The sequence below is a fragment of the Pan paniscus genome, chromosome 4, assembly GCF_029289425.2.
Source record: "Pan paniscus chromosome 4, NHGRI_mPanPan1-v2.0_pri, whole genome shotgun sequence".
Classification (NCBI taxonomy): Eukaryota; Metazoa; Chordata; class Mammalia; order Primates; family Hominidae; genus Pan; species Pan paniscus.
The window spans coordinates 128,256,668-128,275,053 of NC_073253.2; the positions used below are offsets into that span (position 1 = coordinate 128,256,668).

Consider the following 18,386-nt stretch of genomic DNA (forward strand, 5'->3'; position numbering starts at 1 on the left):
CCAGCCTGACCAACATGGAGAAACCCCGTCTCTACTAAAAATACAAAATTAGCCAGGAATGGTGGCACATGCCTGTAATCCCAGCTACCTGGGAGGCTGAGGCAGGAGAATCACTTGAACGGGAGACAGAGGTTGCAGTGAGCCAAGATCGTGCCATTGCACTCTAGCCTGGGCAATAAGAGCGAAACTCCATCTCAATAAATAAATAAATAAATAAATAAATAAATAAATAAACAAGCAAGCAAGCTAGGCATGGTGGTGGGCGCCTGTAATCCTAGCTACTCGGGAGGCTGAGGTAGGACAATCGCTTGAACCCAGGAGGCAGAGGTTGCAGTGAGCCAAGATTGCGCCACTGCACTCCAGCCCAGGCGACGGTGCGAGACTCCATCTCAAAAATAAAATAAAATAAAAATAAAAAAAATGGAAGAAAAATATTTTTATCAATCAACCATCAACTTTCAAACTATCAGCGTCTACATCTATTCTCTTCCCTCCCAGTGACAAAGGAAAAAAACTCGAATCTTCCTAACAAAGAACAATTATCCTCATTTTGCTATCTTCTAGACCTTTAGCAGTTGCGATTTTTTCTCCAACAACTTCAACTTCTCCATCTCTAGTGAATCCTACGAATCCTTTCCATCAGCATTCAAACATATTCTTCTTAAAAAAAATTTTTAAAAAGGCCAGGCATGGTGGCTCATGTCTGCTGTAATCCCAGCACTCTGGGAGGCTAAGACGGGCAGATCACTTGAGGCCAGGAGTTCAAGACCAGCCTGGCCAACATGGCAAAACCCTGTCTCTACTAAAATTACAAAAATTAGCCAGGCGTGGTGGTGCAAACCTGTAGTCCTAGCTACTCAGGAAGCTGAAGCAGGAGAATCGCTTGAACCAGGAGGCAGAGGTTGCAGCGAGCAGAGATCGCCACACTGCACTCCAGCCTGGGCAACAAAGCAAGACTCCGTCTCAAAAAAAAAAAAAAAAGTCTTCATTGGCCCCACATCTCTCTCCAGCCAAGCTTCTCAAAAGGACTTTTGGTGATTCTCCACCTCCTCAGCAACCACTCATTTTATAAAATATTACCCTAAAAGATAAGGACCAATACAGTGAACAGTTGTGCTACCCATCAAACAACCACCTTAGGAAATAAAAGCATTACCAACATAGTTGAAGGCTGCTGTGTACTTCTCCTGATCACATCTCCAAGTACTCTCTCCCCCTGTAAGCAGTAGACACTATTCTGATTTTGGTGTCAACCATTCTCAGGAATTTCTTTTCTTTTTCTTTTTTTTTCAGACAGAGTCTCACTTGGTTCCCCAGGCTGGAGTGCAGTGGCACGATCTCGGCTCATTGCAACCTCCACATCCCAGGTTCAAGCAATTCTCCTGCCTCAGCCTCCCAAGTAGCTGGGACTACAGGCACCTGCCACAACACCAGGCTAATTTTTGTATTTTCAGTAGAGATGGGGTTTCACCATATTGCCTAGGCTGGTCTCAAACTCCTGACCTCAAGTGATCGGCCCACCTCGGCCTCCCAAAGTGCTGGGATTATTGGCATGAGCCACCACACCCAGGTAGGAATTTTCTTTGTACTTTTACTACATATGTATATATCTCTAAATAAGAAACTGAATTGTTTTGCATATTTTTTCAACATTATTAAAAAGGTATACTCTTAACAACTCAGTTTTTTGAATCCTCGCATTATGAGGTTAATCCATTGCTGTAGTTCATTTATTTTCACTGTGTATCCACACAGTTTACTTATCTACTCTCCAGATGACACATATTTAGGTAGTTTCCCCTTTCTCTGCCATTACAAACAATGCTAAATGATCATTTTTATGCACATCTCTTTGTACCAATGAGTGAGAGTTCTTCTAGAATAGACAGCTAGAAGTGGAACTACTGCAGAGGATGAACATTTTCAACTTTAGTAGATACAGCCAAATTACTAATACTTTCCAAAATGCCGTCCGTAACCAATCACTATTCAACATTCTACTGTTTCCAATTTCCCAACATTCTGTTTCCAATTTCCCAACATTCTGTTTCCGATTTCCCACATCATATTTCTTTGCCAAGATCATTAGCAACTTCCATATTGCTAAATTCAACAGATATTTTATCATTTTACTTGACTTACCATTCAATACATTCAGCCACTTATCTCTCCTTGATATACTCTTTGGCTTCTGTAACACTTAGCCTTCCCAGCTTCCCCAGTTCCTCTGGCTCTTCCCATCCTACCTACCAGATGTCTTCAAAAGTGGTGCTCCACTGTGCTCAGACATGGGTCTTATTCTCGTTCATTTTATATCCTCTCCTTACATTCCCAAAGCTTAAAATATCTCTATGTGGCCAGGCGCGGTGGCTCACACCTGTAATCCCAGCATTTTGGGAGGCCAAGGCAGGCAGATCACTTGAGGTCAGGAGTTCAAGACCAGCCTAGCCAACATGGTGAAACTCCATCTCTGCTAAAAATAACAAAAAAAATTAACTGGGCATAGTGGTGCATGCCTGTAATTCCACCTACTCGAGAGGCTGTGGCATGAGAATCACTTGAACCTGGGAGGCAGAGGTTGCAGTGAGCCAAGATCGTACCACTGCATTCTAGTTTAAGTGACGGAGTGAGACTGTCTCAAACAAAAAACAAAAAACAACAAAAAAAACAACTCTATGCCTACAACCAGAACGCCCACATATGCTCCCCATGACACTTTCTCTTCTGAAATACAAAACCACACATCCAGGAACCTGTTTGACAATGCCCTTTGGCTATCTAAGAAATCTAAATCAGGGCTAGGCACTACATCTCATGCCTGTAATCTCAGCACTTTGGGAGGGCAAGGTGAGAGGACTGCTTGAGCTCAGGAATTCAAGACCAGCCTAGGCAACATAGGGAGAATCTGTCTCTATTAAAAAAAAAAAAAATTGTATTATCTTTTTTTTTAATCCCAAAGGCTTCAAAACTAAGAAATCTCTGTTTTTTTTAATTTCGATTTTTTATTTTTTAGAGACAGGGTCTCAGTCTGTCACCCAGGCTGGAGTGCAGTGGTGCAATCATAGTTCACTGTAACCTCAAACTCCTTAGGTAAGTGCTCCTCCCACCTCAGCCTCCTGAGTAGCTGGGACTAAAGGATGCATGACACCACACCTGGGTAATTTTTTTTTCTTTTTAATTTTTTGTAGAGACAAGATCTCACTATGTTGCCCAGGCTGGTCTAAAACTCCTGGCCTCAAGTAATCCTACCACCCCAGCCTCCCAAAGTGCTGGGATTACAAGAACTTTGTAATGAGTCACCATGCCCAATCCCAAAAATCTCAATCTTAATACATCTAAAATTAATTTTCTGATCTGCTTTCCCTTATCACCAACCACTCCTCCTCCAGTGATCCTCATCCTAATAGTAATGCATCCAGCCAGCCAACTGCTTTTGCTGAATTCTTCCTTCAACCTCTCTTCAAATCTAATCCATCACCATAACTGCCAAAATATATTTTGAATCTCCCTCCTCACTTCTTTTTCCACTGCCACCGTTCAAAACACACCACATTTTATCTTCGGCTTGAATAAACGCTACAGCCTTTCTAATTGGACTTCTACTTCCCTCGGTCTCTCTTTATATGCCATACGGCAGCCAAAGTAATCTTTCTAAGACAAAAGTCAGGTCAGATTGCCTAACTCCTGCTTAAAATTTTTAAATAAGCTTTCCGTTTACTTTAAGATAAACTTTAAAGTCCTCAACATGGCTTACAATATTCTACTTGATCTGACTCTTGTCTCCTCATCAGATTAATCTCATACTTTCTACCAGTCCCTTCCAGTTCTTGAACACAGTGTGCATTCCAGATTCAGGAAAGTCATGCAGATGAGCAGTTCCCAATCTTTTTGGCACCAGGGACCAGTTTCACAGACGACAATTTTTCCATGGATGGACAGGGGTTGCGGGGAGATGATTTTGAAAGAAAACCATTTCACCTCAGATCATCAGGCATTAGTTAGATTCTCAGAAGGAGTATGCAACCTAGATCCCTTGCATGTGCAGTTCACAACAGGGTTCGAGCTCCTATTGACACGGCAGAGTTCCCTCGACCCCATCACGTGACTTGTGACAGGGGTGGCTCACTTGCTTACCCGCCATGCTCAAACCCCTTGTGGGAGGGGAAGCACACAGGGTGAGTGGGTGCAGAAGCTTTTGGGTGCCAGCAGGAATTAACCCCATACCGGCCCATGGCAGCATCTAGGGGTGGTTGCCCACGACCTCTGGAGCCCCAGAGGGTGTGTGTTACAAACAATGCTCTTTTATCATTTGCTGTCCACGGATGGCTAAGTGTTAAGCTCACTGGAAGGTCAGGGTGATAGCCTTTCACATCCTGCCCTCTTGGTACCCAGGTTCTTCTCCGGTATCCAGGAAGAATCAGGTCACATGAACTTGAAGGATGCTGAATGCAGAGATTGTATTGAGTGGTGGAAGTGGCTCTCAGCAGGATGGGGAGCTGGAAAAGGGATGGAGTGGGAAGATAACCTTCCCCTGGAGCTCAGCTGTCCCCAGCTGAAATCCTCTCCAACCCATAGTCTCCGGTGTCCAGCTGCTGCTTCTCCTCTGTGCTTCTTCTCTTCTCTCCTCTGCCATACCACTCTGTTCCTCTGCTAGTGGAGCTTGGAGTTTTTATGGGTACAGGGTGGAGGGGCGTGGTGGGCCAGAGTGGTTATGGAAAAGGAAACATTCAGGCAGGAAAACAGGGATGTGAAGTTCTTATTTAGGGTTATGGGTCCAAGCTTGAGGGGCCCTCACCAGGTACCCCACCCACTTCTAGCCAGTATTTCCCTGCCTCCTGTCTGTATCACTATGAGAATCTGATCTGATAGGAAGCAAAGCTCAGACGGTAATGCTCACTTGCATAGTATACGACATAATAGCGTACATACAACTATACAGGTCAGGTGTAGCGACTTATGCCTGTAATCTGAACACTTTGGGAGGCCAAGGCGGGCAGATCACGAGGTCAGGAGTTCAAGACCAGCCTGATCAACATGGTGAAACCCCCATCTCTACTAAAAATACAAAAAGTAGCCGGGCGTGGTGGCGAGCGCCTGTAATCCCAGCTACTCAGGAGGCTGAGGCAGGAGAATCGCTTGAACCCGGAAGGCAGAGGTTGCAGTGAGCCAAGATCATGCCACTGCACTCCAGCCTGGGTGACAGAGTGAGATTCCATCTCAAAAAAAAAAAAAAAAAAAAAAAATATATATATATATATATATATACACACACACACACACAAAATATATACATGTATTACACAGATTATATAGTATATAATATACATCAGAGTATATTATATATGCTACATATATTATATACTATACTTACTATATAATATATACTATACTATATAGTATAGTATATATAATATAATGCACAAGATGTGTAATATATAAATATATAATACACGTAATACATGTAAATATATGTGTATTATACTCATATGTATTACACAAATATACATATTCTACAAACAAAAAACCCTAACAGCCACCAAGTAAATGGGGACCTTGTAACTAACTGCTCAACCCTAAAGAAATCCTCAAACCCAAGTATCCACTAAGGCTGGATTCAACAAATGTTTTTAGGGCCACAGTAAATATTTCAGGTTTGGCAGGCCATATAGTCACAATTACTAAATTCTGCCATCACAGCAGCAAAAGCAGCCACAGACAATACATAAACAAAAAACAAACGGGTGTGCTGCCTGTGTTCCAGTAAAACTTTATTTATGGACACTGAAATCTGAGTTTCCTGGCCGGGCCCAGTGGCTCATGCTTGTAATCCCAGCACCTTGGAAGGCTAAGGCAGGTGGATTACCAGAGGTCAGAAGTTCAAGACCAGCCTGGCCAACCTGGCGAAACCCCATCTCTACTAAAACTACAAAAATTAGCTAGGTGTGGTGGCGCACACCTGTAATCCCAGCTACTCGGGAGGCTGAAGCAGGGAGAATCACTTGAACCTGGGAGGCGGAGGCTGCAGTGAGCCGAGATCATGCCACTGCACTCCAGCCTGGGCAACAGAGCAAGACTCCATCTCAGGAAAAAAAAAAAAAGAGAGCGAGAGAGAGAAATCTGAGTTTCCTAAAATATTGACTTGCTAAAAAAAATGATTTTTCTCCCACCATTTAAAAATGTAAACATGGGCCAGGCAAGGTGGCTCACACCTGTAATCCCAGCACTTTGGGAGGCTGAGGCAGGCAGATCATGAGGTCAGGAGTTCAAGACCAGCCTGACCAACATAGTGAAACCCCATCTCTACTAAAAATACAAAAATTAGCCAGGCATGGTGGCAGGTGCCTGTAATCCCAGCTACTCAGGAGGCTGAGGCAGGAGAATCAGTTGAATCTGGGAGGTGAAGGTTGTGGTGAGCCAAGATTGCACCATTGCACTCCAGCCTGGGTGACAGTGTGAGACTTCGTCTCAAAAAAAAAAAAAAAAAAAAAAAAAACGGAAAAATGGCCAGGTGCAGTAACTCATGCCTGGAATCTCAGCACACTGAGTGGCTGAGGTGGGAGGACTACCTGAGGCCAGGAATTTGTAACCAGCCCAGGCAATACAGCAAGACCCCATCTTTGCAAAAACCAAAAAATTTAGCCAGGTATGGTGGCTCGTGCCTGTAGTCCTAGCTACTTGGAAGGCTGAGGCAGGAGGATCACATATGTGCAGCAGATCAAGGCTGCAGTGAGCCGTGACTGCCCCATGCACTCCAGCCTGGGTAACCGAGTGCAGTCCTGTCCAAAAAAATAATAATTATTATTATTATTTAAAATGTCACTATTTAAAATGTTATTTTATTTAATGCTAAATCAGATCAGACTTCTAGATGTTAACTATTAAAATTTACAGAAAGGACGGGTGCAGTGGCTCATACGTATAATCCCAGCACTTTGGGAGGCCGAGGCAGGCAGATCACCTGAGGTCAGGAGTTCGAGATCAGCCTGGTCAACATAGCAAAACCCTGTCTCTACTAAAAATACAAAAATTGGCTGGGCATGGTGGCAGGCGCCTGTAGACCCAGCTACTCAGGAGGCTGGGGCAGGACTGCTTGAAATCCAGGAAGCGGAGGTTGCAGTGAGTTCAGATCATGCCACTGTACTCTAGCCTGGGTGACAGTGCAAGACTCCATCTCAAATAATAGAAATAAAAAAAATAAAATAAATAAAATTTACAGAAAATACAAGGGACAAAAGAACGTATTACATGAAACCACTGGGATCTCATCAACACAATCTAGATTCTGAGAAGTATCATAGGGCAAAGACCTGGCTTCTTCAACAAACCAATTGTATGGGAATAACCACAATAAAAAGATAGAGGAAAACTTATAGATTAGAAGAAAAAAGTATCGATTACCTAAACCCAATGTAATATATACAGACCTTATTTGGATCCTAATTCACAAAAATTGTAAAAACAATACAAAAACTATAATCAGGGAAATGTGAACACTTGATATTGATGATATTAAGGAATGAGTGTTACTTTTTTTAGTGTATAATATTGGGATTGTTTTAATCTTTATATTTTAGAAACACATAATGAAATATTACAACACTTACAGTCCTTCTTTTACTAGTGTCTTCCCTAATACATTTTTCGTGATGTTACTCAGCAGGCTATAGTCCCATAGTAGCTGCATAACAAATAATTAAAAGAGGTACACCAGCCTGGACAACAGGGCGAAACCCCATTTCTACAAAAAATACAAAAAAAATTAGCAGGGCATGGTGGTGCACACCTGTAGTCCTAGCTACTCGGGAGGCTGAGTTATGAAAATTGCTTGAGCCTGGGAAGCAGAGGTTGCAGTGAGCCAAGATCACATCACTGCACTCCAGCCTGGATGACAGAGTGAGACCCTGTCTCAAAAAAAAAAAAAAAAAAAAAAAAAAAAAAAAAAAAAAAAAGGAGCTACAAAGTGATGCAGAGATTGAAAGGAAGTAGATCACAACTGGAGTGGGGTGAAGAATTAACCAAAACTTCAAGAACGCAATGAAACGTAAATCAGGCCTTTAAAAACGGTGAAATTTTAACAGGTAAGAAACAAGTTAGAAGAAATAATATTCCAATTGGAAGAAATGGAAGCAACTGCAAAAAGGTGAGAAGGTGTGTCTCTGCAGAGTATTGGCTGGTACTCATCTCTCCATAAAACTGTCCCTTCCCTAATGATGACATGAAAAGGAAAAGTCATAACCCACTAGGCAACTCCAAACTGACAAAATCCTGGGAGAGCTATTAGGCCCAAAGCAACTCTAGGCAGCCCTGTCCCCGAACAGATCTCTGGATAATCAAACCATACTGGCTTTCCAGTGCAGTCTATTCATGTCAGACCCTGATTCCTCCTACCCAACAACCTTGGGAAAAGAATACATGAAGTTCTTTTACCTGTCCTAGGAAATGATTATTGAAGTAATTAGTTTAAAACAGTATCCACTAATAAGCTATGTTTCCTTGCCTAAAAGCCACCAACACAGTTCATTAAGAACTCCAAGAGAGAAAAAGTTACATAAAATGCCTTCTGTCAGAACATTCCTCAGGTTACAGATTTTTTTTTTTTTTTTTTTGAGATGGAGTCTTGCTGTGTTGCCAGGCTGGAGTGCAGTGGTGCGATCTCAGCTCACTGCAACCTCCGCCTCCCAGGTTCAAGCGATTCTCCTGCCTCAGCCTCCCAAGTAGCTGGGACTACAGGCGCCACCATGCCCAGCTAATTTTTGTATTTTTAGTAAAGACGGGGTTTCACCATATTGTCCAGGATTGTCTTGATCTCTCGACCTCGTGATCCGCCCACCTTGGCCTCCCAAAGTGCTGGGATTACAGGCATGAGCCACCGGGCCCAGCAAGGTTACAGATTTTTAAAAATAAAGAATAGCTGATAAAGCAGGCAGCTAAGATTTTTTTTTCTTCAAAAATAGAATAGATAGTTCTAGTATTAAAATGTTTTGGAATACTCTGGAATTGAATTTGGAGGTTCTAATATTTTCTGTGCCCCAGTATCGTTAAAACTTTCAAGATATGATACCAGCGAAAATGAACATCAAGACAAATAGGAATGCAGATGATGTGCCAAAACTCAGTAACTGGAACATGTATTACTGCCCTCTTCCGTGTACTAGAGTATTACTTCAAATAACCAAGAAGGGTATGTATAGGGAGTTAACAACAAGTAGGAGTGCTTTTCTTTTTTTCTTTTTTTTGAGACGGAGTCTCGCTCTGTTGCCCAGGCTGGAGTGCAGTGGTGCGATCTCGACTCACTGCAAGCTCCGCCTCCTGGGTTCACGCCATTCTGCTGCCTCAGCCTCCCAAGTAGCTGGGACTACAGGCGCCTGCCACCACACCCAGCTAATGTTTTGTATTCTTTTAGTGTTAGCCAGGATGGTCTCGATCTCCTGACCTCGTGATCCGCCCGCCTCAGCCTCCCAAAGTGCTGGGATTACAGGCATGAGCCACTGCACCTGGCCAGTAGGAGCGCTTTTCTTAAACCAAAGGAAAAAGCAGCAAGGTAACAGGTCAGGTTAGCTTTATGCAGTCTTTAGTCACTACACCTTCTTTCACAATAACTGAGACTAGCTAACACCCTCCCAGAAATCAAATAGAATTGTTCCAACTTATCAGAGGAAATGAATAAGGGAATGGGTAAAACATAATAAGGATGCAGGAGAGCTGGGAACCTTTATATCGTATAGAAAAGTCTTCATAGTGAGATATCTGTAGAATAAAGCTAAAGTAAAAAAAAATCTAAGTCATCAATTTTTTATAGTACATGCTGTACTTCTGGGTCATTGTCCAGGTGTGCTCTCAATACTTAAGAATACCTCTTTGATTTTATTAAAAATACCACAAAGAAAAGTCCTCATAGATTTTGAACTCCATTCTAAACCAGTGGATGGCCACAAAGGAAGAAATACCTGTTTTATTTGTTCCTCTCAGGTACACATAAAACTACAGCATTTACCTTACCTTCTCAAAAAAGGCAAAATATATAACTTTCAGAAAGCTTCATCTTCTGTCTCATCTTCTGAAACTGACAGGTTTTTCCCTTTCAAATACTGATCCTTTGCTCATACAGCTTTCTTTACATTACCTTTTTGTGAAATCTTAGATAAGTTGATAGAACAACAATTTCAAGTTCAAAATATTATCACATTCAAATTCAATCTAGTAATTGTGTAAAATACTGAGGAAGATAAAAAGAGGAATAAATATAGTACTTCCTCAAAGACCCTGTAACAGATCTGTAAGAAAATTATTATGCATCCCTCAATATCTGCAAGAGACAGGGAAAAAAAGAAAATTACAGTGCAAAATATATAGTAGGCTTCTGCTTGTTTGAGACATCGCCTAGGTTGGCCGGGCGCAGTGCTCATGCCTGTAATCCCAACACTTTGGGGAGGCCGAGGCGTGTGGATCACGAGGTCAGGAGTTCGAGACCAGTCTGACCAACCTGCTGAAACCCCGTCTCTACTAAAAATACAAAAAACATTAGCTGGGAATGGTAGTGTGTACCTGCAATCCCAACTACTCAGGAGGCTGAGGCAGGAGAATCGCTTGAACCCAGGAGGCAGAGGTTGCAGTGAGCAGAGATGGAGCCACTGCACTCCAGTGGTGTGATCTCGGCTTACTGCAACCTTCGCCTCCCAGTTCAAGCGATTCTCAAGCGATTCTCTTGCCTCAGCCTCTGGAGTAGCTGGGACTACAGGCATGTACCACCATGTCTGGCTAATTTGGTTCTCATGCCTCAGCCTCTCAAGTAGCTAGAACTACAGGTGTGCACCACCACACCTGGCTAATTCTTGTATTTTTAGTAGAGACGGGGTTTCATTATGTTGGCCAGGCTGGTCTAGAACTCCTGACCTCAGGTGATCCGCCCACCTCGGCCTCTCAAAGTGCTAAAGTGCTAGGATTACAGGCGTGAACCACCAGGCCCAGCTGCAGAATATATTGCTACAAAAAGGGTACAATAACTCAAGAGTACACAGAAGAGAATGTATCAACCTGAATGTGAGAATCTGACAAGTAGAAAGTGACTCAGAACAAAAATATTCAATCTTTAAGAATTCTTAATTACACAGCTTCACCTTACACTCCCAAATTGTAGATCATGTTCCAATTAACACAGCTAGGCTCTTTTTTCAGACACCCCATCTTGTCCCCACTTGAAGCAAAATTTTATTTAAAGTAAAATTTGCCTACTGTTTCTAGAGAGTTAACAAAAATCAAAGTACCAGCCTGCAAACCACCGCAAATTGAATGAAACTGCTGGTAATAAAAAAAGAAAAATTTGACTGCTTCCAGGTTTTTAGTAAGTTAACTCTGAAAGATAACTTAAAACTTACTGGGAATTTTTCTTATGTTTAGGAGCTGAAAGATGCAGTGATAATAAGGAAAACGAATCTGAGAAATTTAAAGAAGCCAGCTTTGTTGAAAACCAAGTGGCCACTTGCCAACACTTCTTTATGCACGTATGACCAAAGATGATTCTAGGCAGACTCACAGACCACAAAGGCTCTTTATCAAATCCCAAATTAAGAAAGTTCTCATAAATATTTCAATTTTGATAAGTTAAAGGCCAGTTAAGTTTTAAAAAGCACTTTATGAAGTGCAGAATCAATACAGAAACGAAGCTTTGCGCTTTTCATATCTGAGCCCGAAAAACAGCACACATTTTATGTTACATTTACAGTCTATTCACAGACACCTATAGCTTAGATTCCATCAAGAAAAACACTGGTCAATGGAAAAGTGACTGGCCTTAGTATAAAATTTCCATGTGGCCAGCAGGGAAGAAACCGCAAAATTCTGAATTACAACTGACAAAACTACGAGAACCCTAAATCGAACTCTTCGCCTTGAACTCCATATACAAACATTTCAGATTCGTACTTCCACTTCCTGAAAATAATACTGTTTGTAAACGAAAAGGCAATAAGGTTACTCCCAAAACTCCTGTACTCCATGATCCATCCTCAAAGAGTGGAAGGAACAGCAAAGTAGAAGGAACAAAGCACTGACGTCAATTACGAGATTAACCCCAAGAAACAGGCAGCTGGAGGAAAGGCCTAAACATCAATATCCACGCACAAGCTACTGGGATAACTAGGTAACAGACCGATTCAGAAGTTGTAGGGGGGAGTATTCGAGTATTATACCCCCACGTTCCCATTTTTAGTCAATCCCCTTCGCAAGTCGAAGGCGGAAATTTTTCCTTTTTTTTTTTTTTTTGCGGGGGTGGGGGTGTGGGAGAGGTGCGCAGGATCGCGAGAAGGAAAGCGAGAACTAGCTGGGTAATGTTAGCCAGAATCTGGGCCTATTTTCTCTTTAATTAGACATAATTTGAAATTGAGGAGGATATGAAAAAGTAACAAATCAGCCGATGGAACGTCTGAGGAAAGAAAGAGGAAAGGAGAAACACTAAACGGATGGATTTCTGGGAATTTTTGTTAGGATTGGGTTAGCTTTTTTATTTTCTTATTATTGCGGGAAGGTGGTGGGGTGGGACGCGCAGATGAGAGGAGGGGTGACGCCTGATTGAGCAGCCCCAGCCCGGAGGGTCTCCCCGAGGCTCCCCGCAGAACTTGCGGGCCCCCACCCCCACCCGGCCCCGGCCACAACCCCCGCGGCCCGGCCCGGCCCTGGGTCAGTCTGTCGGCCCTTCTTACCTCCAGTCCCGGCTCCGCTAGGCCCGAACCATCTCCTGGCTGCGGCAGTGGCGGCGCCGGGCCTGCACCTTCACCGGACGCGCATTCGAGCCCGCCCAGGGGGCGGTGACAGGCTGCCAAGGGCGAGGGGCTCCGGGAGGCGGCGGGGGTTCCGGAGGCCTCGACAAACGAAGGCGGCGGCGGCGGCGGCAGCTATGCGCCTCACACGGAACAGGCGTAGGCCCCGCACCGCTCCATGACGGTCGGGCCCGGGCTGGGACAGCTGACTGAGGCGGCGGGGGCGGGTTAACGAAGACCTGGCACCAGGATCCCCGCCCCGTCCGCTGGCGGCGGCGACGGCAGCTGGACTCCTGCAGCCAGGGCTGTGACTGACGCAGCGGCCGTGCCACCATGTGACCAAGACCGGGCGGGTGCGGGGCGTCACGTGATGCCTCTGCGCCCCTCCCCGCTGGGGGAGTAGGGGGCGGGGGTCTGTGGGCCGGCTGGGCCGGGAGGCGACGCCCGGGGTGGTGACGTGCCCGGCTGTGGGGTCCGATGACCCGGGCCAGGCAAAGGACCCGCCCGAGCGGTATAGGCCTGAGCCTCTGGGCACTGCGGCCGCGTCGGGCAGGGCTGCCAGGGCAGGACAGGGCCTGCACATCCGGGAGCTCACGCCCTCCTGCGCGTAGCCCGCTAGTGAGGTTCCGAAGGGCGGGGCCGGGCCGAACCGGATATGCCGGTTCTGGGGCTCAGGTGACAAACCCAGGCCTTCCGCCCCTCGCCCCTGGTGGGGATCCGGCCCAACCCGGAGCTTCCTAGACTTGCTTCCAGGTGTCGAAGCCTCGAGCCCTCAAGAGGTCCGGCAAAAAGGCAAAGGACGCAGGAGGCTGTTCGGTATTTCCAGTAAACTTACCCTAAGAAGCCAAACCGCCCCTCTTTCTTCGTCATTCAAACATCTTCTGCCACTAATGTTTTCCTTTTCATTTATTTATTGAGATAGATCTCGCTGTTGTCGCCCAGGCTGGAGTACAATGGCGGGATCTCGGCTCACTGCAACCTCCGCCTCCCGAGTTCAAGCGATTCTAGTACCTCAGCCTCCGGAGTAGCTGGGATTAAAGGCGGGAGCCACCACCTACGGCTAATTTTTGTATTTTTAATATAGACACGGTTTCACCATGTTGGCCAGGCTGGTCTCGAACTCCTGACCTCAACCAATCCACCCGCCTCGGCTTCCCAAAGTGTTGGGATTACAGGCGTGAGCCACCGCACCCGGCCCACTAATGTTTTTCTTCAGCATATCATTCTGAACACTTCTTTCACCTCTAAACATCTACTATTTCTTTTAAGCTTCACTCTTTATATGCATTTTCTCTATAGAGCTATATAAATTAGGAAATGTCTTAATAGAAAACTCAAAACATGACAGAATAAAAAATAATTGATTCTCCCATCTCTGTCTGTTAGCTGTTTCAGTCCTGGAAGGCAATCACTTAGCATTTAATAATGTATCTTTCCCTACATATTTGTAAGTAATACATTAAAATATAGGGATACTTCTTTTTACACAAAAGGTAACACACTGTATACGCTGTTCAGTCCTTTTTTTCTCACTTCAAATATCTTGGATAGGCTGGGCACAGTGGCTCAGGCCTATGATCCCAACACTTTAGGAGGCCGAGGGGGGCTGATCGCTTGAGACCAGGAGTTTGAGACCAACCCCGGCAACATGGCAAAACCCCATCCCTATGAAAAATACAAAAATTAGCCGGGCGTGGTGGTGCATGCATATAGTCCCACCTACTCTGGAGACTAAGGTGGGAGGATCACTTGAGCCTAGGAGGTCGGTGCTGCAGTGAGCCGGGAGCTTGCCATCCAGCCTGGATGAGAGTGAGACCCTGTCTCAAAAAAAGAAAAAAGAAAAAAAGAAAAAAATGTCTTGGACATCCTGCCATATCAGTATATAATGAACTACCTTTTTCTTCCTAGAGGCAGAATAATATTCCACTTATGCAAACATCCTAATTTATTTAACCAATCCCCTACAGGTGGATATTCCGCTTGTTGCCAAGCCATTACTATTACATGCTAAGCTGCAATGAATAACCTCATACAAGACAGGGCAACATAGTGAGACCCCATCTCTACAAAAAATAAAAAATTAGCCATTTGTGGTGGCACAGGCTTGTGGTCCTAACTACTAGAGAGGCTGAGGTGGGAGAATCGTTTGTACCCAGGAGGCGAAGGCTGCAATGAGCCCTAATCGCACCACTGCACTCCAGTCTCAGTGACAGAGCAAGACCCTGTCTCAAAAAAGTTAAAATAATTAAAAACAAAAAACAACTCCATATAATGAGCAAATTATACCTGTATGATAAATCCTTAGCCTGGAATCTTTAGATCAAAAGGATTTTTAATTTTGATAGATATTACCAAATTATCCTACACAGAAATTGTGCCTATTTCATTTACTTGCTTTCAAATTCTGCTTAAGAAGATTTACAAGGCTGTATAGGTTGGAGGGTTGAGGGGATGGAGAGTGGCAAAAGAAAAGAGTATTTGTCACTTTACACCGTAATAATTTTTTTTTTTTTTGAGACAGAGTCTCGCTCTGTCGCCCAGGCTGGAGTGCAGTGGCACCATCTCGGCTCACTGCAAGCTCTGCCTCCCAGGTTCACGCCATTCTCCTGCCTCAGCCTCCCCAGTAGCTGGGACTACAGGTGCCCGCCACTATGCCCGGCTAATTTTTTTGTATTTTTAGTAGAGATGGGGTTTCACCGTGTTAGCCAGGATGGTCTCGATCTTCTGACCTCATGATCCACCCGCCTCGGGCTACCAAAGTGCTGGGATTACAGGCGTGAGCCACCACTCCCGGCCACACCATAATAATTTTGATTAAAGATGAGTATTAAGGTGCAAATTGAAAATATGTAACAAACTTTAAGTTTCCTTGCTTATTCTGAAGTAAATGTTATTTGGCTAACGCAAATAATAATATGCTTTTGTTCCGTAAAGGATAGTGATACTTTTTCAATACAAAATGAAACCTTATTTAAAAACCAAAAAGGGGAGGAATGGCCAGTATAGCCTTTTATTTGGCATTATTCTGCAAATAAGAAGTTTCCGGCCAGGTGTGGTGGCTCATGCTTGTAATCCCAGCACTTTGGGAGGCCAAGGCAGGCAGATCACCTGAGGTCGGGAGTTCCAGACCAGCCTGACCAACATGGGGAAACCCAGTCTCTACTAAAAATACTAAAATTAGCTGGGCATGGTGGCCAGTGCCTATAATCCCAGCTACTCAGGAGGCTGAGGCAGGAGAATCACTTGAATCCAGGAGGCCGAGGTTGTGGTGAGCCAAAACCTTGCTGTTGCACTCCACCGTGGGCAGCAAGAGCAAAACTCCATCTCAGAAAAAAAGTTTCCTCTGTTTCAGCAAATAAAAGAAAAAGTTCCTAAAATTATTTCTAAGTTTTTAATATTTTAATATTGTATCATTTTGTTTAAGAAGTTACATCTGTTTTAACAAAGTGAATGTTCTGTCTCTAACTTCATGTTCTAGAACAGTGTAAGACTACTATGCAGAATGGAGAAATTGCAGAAAATGACGTACCATAAAACTAAAAGAGAAACAAAGGCCGGGCACGGTGGTTCATGCCTGTAATCCCAGCACTTTGGGAGGCTGAGGTACGTGGATCACAAGGTCAGGAGTTCAAAACCAGCCTGGCCAAGATGGTGAAGCCCTGTCTCTACTAAAAATACAAAAATTAGCTGGGGGCAGTGGCAGGCGCCTGTAATCCCAGCTACTCAGGAGGCTGAGGTAGGAGAATTGCTTGAATTTGGGCTTCAGAGGTTGCAGCGAGCCAAGATCGTGCCACTGCACTCCAGCCTGGGCGACAGAGTGAGACTCCATCTGAAAAAAAAAAAAAAAAAAAAGAAACAAAAATCTCAAAGCAAAATATGATTGTTTTACTAGCATGCAAGATTTTAACGAAGGATTTAGGCCAGGCACGGTGGCTCATGCCTGTAATCTCAGCACTTTGGGAGGCCACAGCAGGTGAATCATCTGAGGTCAGGAGTTCGAGACCAGCCTGGCCAACATTGCAAAATTCTGTGTCTACTAAAATACAAAAATTAGCTGGGCACAGTGGTGTGCACCTATAATCCCAGCTATTTGGGAGGCTGAGACAGGAGAACTGCTTGAACCCGGGAGGCAGATGTTGCAGTGAGCCAAGATTGTGCCATTTACAGTCCAGCCTGGGCAACAGAGCAAGACTCTGTCTCAAAAAAAAAAAATAAAGATTTAATGTATATTGTTAGAGTAGCAATACTTAGTAACTGAGTACTGTTTTTAAGTTAGGTTTTTGAAGGTAAAATTTACATATCATAAAATTCATCCTTGGCTGGGCGTGGTGGCTCATCCCTGTAATCCCAGCACTTTGGGAGGCAGAGGTGGGCAGATCACTTGAGGTCAGGAGTTTCAGACCAGCCTGGACAACATGATGAAACCCATTCTCTACTAAAAATACAAAAATTAGCCAGGCATGGTGGCGCACACCTGTGATCCCAGCTACTCAGGAGGCTGAGGCAGGAGAATCACTTGAACCTGGCAAGTGGAGGTTGCGGTGAGCCGAGATCTTCCCACTGCACTCCAGCCTGGGCAACAGAGTGAGAATCCGTCGCAAAAAAAAAAAAAAAAAAGTATATAATGTACAGTTTTATGAGTTCTGACAAATGCATACAGTTGTGTAACTACCACCACAGTCAAGATATAGAACATTTCAATCACCACAAAATATTCCCTCTTGCCCCTTCGTAATGAACCCTTCATTTCAACCCCAGTTCCTGGAAAACATAGATCTACTTTTTGTCCTTATACCATTACCTTTTCCAGAATATCAAACAAATGGAATCATGCAGTATATAGCCTTTCAAGTCTGGCTTCTTTCACTTGGTATAATGCTTGTGAAATTTATCCATTGTTGTTTTCATGTATCAGTACTTTATTTCTTTTTTTTTAATCACTGAATAGTGTTCCATTGTGTGGCTATAACATAGCTTGTTTAGCCATTAATCAGTTGAAGAACATTTGGGTTGTTTCCATTAACAAAAAACAATTAGAAGTCATTGTAGAAGTCCAAAAATAAAATAAAATAAAATAAAATAAAATAAAAATTATGAATAAAGCTACTATAAATATCCATGTACAAGGTTTCATTTGGGCCTTAAATGATCTCCACCAATATTTCCTGAAAATCACATCTAGATATAGGAACTACCAAGTCACAACTACAGCTACGTAAACATTATTCCATATTATTTTAGAAACTCAGATAATTTATTCATTATTTATCAAATATTTATTAAACATCTACTATATAGCAGGTATTGTTCTAAGCACATGGATAAGACAATTGTCAGATACTAGCTCCCCCAAAATACCACCAAGACAACCCATTGGCGAAACCCTGTCTCTACTAAAAATACAAAAAAATTAGCCAGGCGTGGTGGCGGATGCCTGTAATCCCAGCTACTTGGGAGGCTGAGGCAGGAGAATTGCTTGAACCCGGGAGGTGGAAGTTGCAGTGAGCCGAGACTGCACCATTGCACTCCAGCCTGGGTGACAGAATGAGACTCTGTCTCAAGCAAAAAGAAAGCAAAACTGAGTTATTGTTCACTTCAATAAAAAAGATCACTACCTTAACACAGTCTCAG

At 43.8% G+C, this 18,386-nt stretch overlaps 2 protein-coding genes across 8 annotated transcripts in view; both read right to left on the reverse strand.

Annotated features, from left to right (window-relative positions):
• Positions 1-13,683, reverse strand: part of AFF4 (ALF transcription elongation factor 4) — an 82,386-nt gene extending 68,703 nt beyond the window's left edge. For 2 of the 7 annotated variants that reach the window (XM_055112640.2, XM_055112641.2), the window contains exon 1: positions 1,859-5,219. The gene's annotated coding sequence lies outside the window, so the exon portion shown is untranslated. Of the gene's footprint in view, positions 1-1,858; positions 5,220-11,922; positions 12,655-12,698 lie in introns of those variants that run through there. The other 5 variants (XM_003829291.7, XM_008954658.6, XM_063604619.1 and 2 more) reach the window with 5 other exon arrangements.
• Positions 5,467-10,859, reverse strand: LOC103783402 (uncharacterized). The gene has a single exon (XM_055112646.2). The coding sequence runs from the start codon at positions 10,740-10,742 to the stop codon at positions 10,170-10,172; it is 573 nt and encodes a 190-aa protein (XP_054968621.1). The 5' UTR covers positions 10,743-10,859; the 3' UTR covers positions 5,467-10,169.
• Positions 13,684-18,386: the final 4,703 nt, after the last annotated feature.

Excerpts from the sequence above, each read along its gene's own strand:
- LOC103783402 (XM_055112646.2), bottom strand. The coding sequence starts at position 10,742 with ATGCCTGTAGTCCCAGCTACTCCAGAGGCTGAGGCAAGAGAATCGCTT.